The sequence below is a fragment of the Pangasianodon hypophthalmus genome, chromosome 8 (genome assembly GCF_027358585.1).
Source record: "Pangasianodon hypophthalmus isolate fPanHyp1 chromosome 8, fPanHyp1.pri, whole genome shotgun sequence".
Lineage (NCBI taxonomy): Eukaryota > Metazoa > Chordata > Actinopteri > Siluriformes > Pangasiidae > Pangasianodon > Pangasianodon hypophthalmus.
The window spans coordinates 232,501-237,500 of NC_069717.1; the positions used below are offsets into that span (position 1 = coordinate 232,501).

Below are 5,000 nucleotides of genomic sequence, written 5' to 3' on the forward strand. Positions count from 1 at the left end.
TCTGTAACACACGCTCTCAGGTTCTCAGTGAAATTTCTCTCTGTTCAGGAGCTTTATTTATTTTGGTCAGAGTTTTTCCTCATGTTTTTGTTTTATTTGTTGATTACAGTGTGTCATAGATTTTGTACACAAGCTGATTTTATTTATTTATTTAGTTTTTCTTCATGGGAAAAAGTTGTGTATGTACAGTATTTATTGTAATTTTGGTCAGAAGTAGCACTGATCTTTAGTTAGCTTTGTTCATGTAACAGAGTGTTTACGCTGTAGAGAACTTTAGTTAATGTTTTTAAATGTGCTTTATAAATGCACATGGCTTCTGGGTTTTTCAGGGTTTTTCAGGGTTTTTGGCTACAGCGGTGTATTAAAGAGTGAAATTCTCATCACTGTGCTGTGTGTTGTGTTTTTTCTCTCCTCAGGGATGTGATAAAGAGAATAGACCAGTCGGAGTTCGAGGGCTTCGAGTACATCAACCCCCTGCTGCTCTCCACCGAGGAAGCAGTATGAGGGAGGAAGACGACGGAACGGTTCTGTCGGCTCGCCCGCGGCTCTGAGCGAGCTACAGAGGGTTTTTTTAGTTCTGTGTGACTTCAGCAAGCGAGAGAGAAAAAACTCCCTACAGCACTGCATCTTCTACGAATTCTCATCTCTCAGACTCGTCTTCTCATCTCACACTCTCTCAGACTCCTCTGAAATTGTTCTGGAGGCAAAAAACACAACAAATGAAAACAGAACTGGAGAATTTTTACATTTAACAAAACTGAATTCCCTCAAAAATCATCCAAATTGTCTTCCTCCTTCCCATCATCCTCTCTGATTTTGTTGGTTTTTGTGCCTGTCCTCGTCGTTACCCAGAATCCCCTGCTACAGCTCATGGTTCTATTTGAGAACTTGATTTAACGTGCACTTCTTCTTCTTCTTCTTCTTCTTCTTGTATTTGTTGTTTTTAACTGAATCTCAGATGTAGGCATGTGCCGATGTTCAGGTTTATATGAGGCAGCATAAAGACGAGGCGTCTCTTACAGGTCCGTCAGAATCCCATAATTCACTTCACCAGACGAGAGAATGTGCGAAAATCACGGATAATTTTATCATGACGTAGTCATTTATCTGAAACAGGATTTCGTAAACCGTGGCGAAATGGTCACGTTATAGAGCTGTAATATCGGCACATGCTCACTCCGAACACGAATGTTAAATTAAACACGATGTTTAATTAAAAAGAAAAATTTAATTGTAATTTACGCTGATGTATTTACTTCACTTACAATGACTTTTTTAAAACCACGATTTCTTTAAATTTACTCACAAATCAGCAGACAAACCATTAACAAAAAAAAAAAAGAAACAAAAAGTGCCTCAAAGATCAAATATCCACATGAATCCTCACTAAAGTCTTTAAGCGGTAAATAAATTCTGATTTAAATTGAAAAGAATCACACGGAGCTCTGGCCGTGTCTCAAACCGAAATTACGCACATCAGTATTCAGACGCAACTGCAGACTGAAGCGCTATTCACAAGCTATTCACACGCACATGGGGGCGGAGTTTGTCTAAAACAGAGATGGCCCCGCCCCTCAGATGGCCCCGCCCCTTCCCCTACACAGATCAGTGCGCTGCTGCTGAGTGTGAACACTGTCGCATGTTTGGGTGCGTGATCCCGGAGCACGTGATCCCGGAGCACGTGACCTCGTGCGCGGTCTGAGACGCAGCTCTGTGTTCGGTGTGTTAGCGATGTCCGCTAATCGGCCGCATCACCATATTCACCGCCCGAATGCAGATTTATATAAAACATATCCTCACTCCCGCTTCCTTCCATCTCAGGTTCTTTAATCGGGACAAATCTAAAGGCTTGAATGCGCTAGTCACCGCTAGCATAAAACATATCGACGTTTTGTTTAATATGGAGGTGATAAAGGTTCTGAAACGTTTACAGAATCTAAACAGCACATGAAAGAGTTCATCCTGAGGCTAACGCTAACGTAGCTATCGTCTCGCTGAACCTGATTTATTCAGGACGCGCCATTTAGTGTAGCCCCGCCCCCTTTAGGTCACATGCTCATGGCTGGTTATAATAATAATTATAATTATAATAATAATAAATGAATAATTCATTAAGATGAAAATCCTCACACACCCATAGTAATTAACACACACACTCACTCACACACACACTCACTCACACACACACTCACACACACACTCACTCACACACACAAACATACACACACTCACACACGCACACACACACACACACACACACACACACACACACACACTCACACACACACACGCTAATTAACGCAGGCTCGGCCCCGGCTCAATCTCACTTTGTTAATAAAAACGCAGAGGAAACGTTCGCTTTTTCTTAATGCATAAATTAATCTTCAGTCTATTTCAGCCAATCAGAGACGACTTCACTGAAAACGAGAGTAAATGCGAACGCACGTTAGCCGAGCTCATCGATCACATCTGCCCCGCGTGGATTAGTTAGCGCTGTGTGTGTGTGTGTCAGTGTGTGTGTGTGTGTGTGTGTGTGTGTGTGAGTGTGTGTGAATGTGAGTGTGTGTCAGTGTGTGTGTGTGTGTGTGAGTGTGTGTCAGTGTGTGTGTGTGTGTGTGTGTGTGTGTGTGTGTGAGTGTGTGTGAATGTGAGTGTGTGTCAGTGTGTGTGTGTGTGTGTGTGTGTGAGTGTGTGTGAATGTGAGTGTGTGTCAGTGTGTGTGTGTGTCAGTGTGTGTGTGTGTGTGTGTCAGTGTGTGTGTGTGAGTGTGTGTGTGTGTCAGTGTGTGTGTGTGAGTGTGTGTGTGTGAGTGTGCGTCAGTGTGTGTGTGTCAGTGTGTGTGTGTGTGTGTGTGTGTGAGTGTGTGTGTCAGTGTGTGTGAGTGTGTGTGAGTGTGAGTGTGTGTGTCAGTGTGTGTGTGTGTGTGTGTGTGTGTCAGTGTGTGTGAGTGTGTGTCAGTGTGTGTGTGTGTGTGTGTGTGTGTGTGTGTGTGTCAGTGTGTGTGTGTGTGTGTGTGTGTGTGTCAGTGTGTGTGAGTGTGAGTGTGTGTGTCAGTGTGTGTGTGTGTGTGTGTGAGTGTGTGTGTGTCAGTGTGTGTGAGTGTGTGTGTGTGTGTCAGTGTGTGTGTCAGTGTGTGTGTGTGTGTCAGTGTGTGTGAGTGTGAGTGTGTGTGTCAGTGTGTGTGAGTGTGTGTTTGTGTGTCAGTGTGTGTGTCAGTGTGTGTGTGTGTGTGTCAGTGTGTGTGTCAGTGTGTGTGTGTGTGTCAGTGTGTGTGTGTGTGTGTGTGTGTGTGTCAGTGTGTGTGAGTGTGAGTGTGTGTGTCAGTGTGTGTGTGTGTGTGTGTGAGTGTGTGTGTGTCAGTGTGTGTGAGTGTGTGTGTGTGTGTCAGTGTGTGTGTCAGTGTGTGTGTGTGTGTCAGTGTGTGTGAGTGTGTGTGTCAGTGTGTGTGAGTGTGTGTTTGTGTGTCAGTGTGTGTGTCAGTGTGTGTGTGTGTGTGTCAGTGTGTGTGTCAGTGTGTGTGTGTGTGTGTGTGTGTGTGTGTGTGTGTGCGCTCTGTGTAAAGGGGCCGTGTGGGAGATAATGAGCTGATGATAAAGAAACGTGTCGCTAATGAAGCACAGTTTTCAGGACGATGTTCTATTAGAGTAAAACACACTCGATACAAATAAATAAATAAATTTAAGTTGGTCGTGTGCTGATCTTATTTATCTTATCTATGGTTGTAACATGCCATTAAAGTCATTACCATGGTTACATTTAGCTAGCTAGCATAACTCTTCACTAAAAGCTTCACTACGCTAACAGCTAGCTAATGTAAAGAAGTGAAGTGTAAGATATTTTATTTTATTTTTCATGACACATGATGAGCAACACCACAGTTAGGCTAGTTTTGCTAGCGACGAATGCTAATCAGCTTGTCTCTGCTAAACTGTTTTTGTTGCTAAGCTGAGATGCTAATTACTGAAGCTAAAGTATGATGAAACTGAATCCTGAGATACTGACAGCCGATGCGCTAACGGCGTTGTGATGTCATCAGTTAGCATTTGTAGCAGAAACAGAGCTGACTAGCATTGCTAACTAGCTAACTGATTTATGCTAGCTAGCATGTTGAATAAGTAAGCTTTGGATTAGAGCTAGCTGCTAGCAAAACTTAGCAAAACTAGCCTAATGATGCATGTAATGATGTAATAATTTTATATCAGTTTTAGATCAGCGGCTAATAACGAGTTTGAGTCCTTAAATAACTCCACACACATTTCTGAATATTTTTATTTTATTGCATTTTAAGTAAGAAAAACTATTTTTTAAAAAGATGGCACATTTTCCTAAAGGACCAAATGTGGAATGTGTTTTAGCCTCCGACGCGACGCTAAAATTCTCTCACCTCGGAATTCTGCTGTCGTTTGTCTGCTGAATGAGTTTCTGTAAATATCTGTATTTATTCCATAAAAACCTTTTAGCTCCAGAGATGAAAAATAAATAAATAAATAAATAAATAAATAAATAAATAAACATCTTCAGTTGGATAATCAGCCGTTCGATCCGTTTCGATGTAAATTCATTAACTCTGAAACGCGACTGTCGTGATGTCGAATTTTAATTTCAGCAAAAAAAACCTGCGGAAAATTAAACGGATTTTTATTTCACGTAAAAAATTACGCACTTCTCATCGAGCCACCTGAAAATCACTGAACCTCTCTCCAGCTTTTTTTCTTTTTATTCTTTTCTTTGTTTTGTTTTTTTTTTTGTCGCTTTCACACGTTTTCTTCGTCTTCAGCTGCAGGGGAAACTTTTATATCCGCTGTTTGTTTTATAAATTATTCTGAATTAAAGATTACGGCGTAAACGAGAGACGACCCTGATTTTGGTCTGATGAAGATAAAAACTGAAGAAATGAAATGAAAATAAATAAATAAATAAATAAATAAATGACTGTAAATCAGTAAATGTTCACTGTACAAGATGCTCGAGCTGCTGCGTGCTGATTGGTGGGTTTGGGG

The 5,000-nt window shown here is 41.5% G+C and overlaps 1 protein-coding gene across 4 annotated transcripts in view; it reads left to right on the forward strand.

Annotated features, from left to right (window-relative positions):
- The window catches only part of prkcz (protein kinase C, zeta), a 70,988-nt gene extending 69,620 nt beyond the window's left edge, over positions 1-1,368 (forward strand). For all 4 annotated transcript variants that reach the window (XM_053236184.1, XM_053236187.1, XM_053236186.1 and 1 more), the window contains one exon: positions 417-1,368. In XM_053236184.1, coding sequence (XP_053092159.1) covers positions 417-504 — 88 coding nt within the window. In that variant the 3' untranslated portion in view covers positions 505-1,368. The remainder of the gene's footprint in view (positions 1-416) is intronic.
- Positions 1,369-5,000: the final 3,632 nt, after the last annotated feature.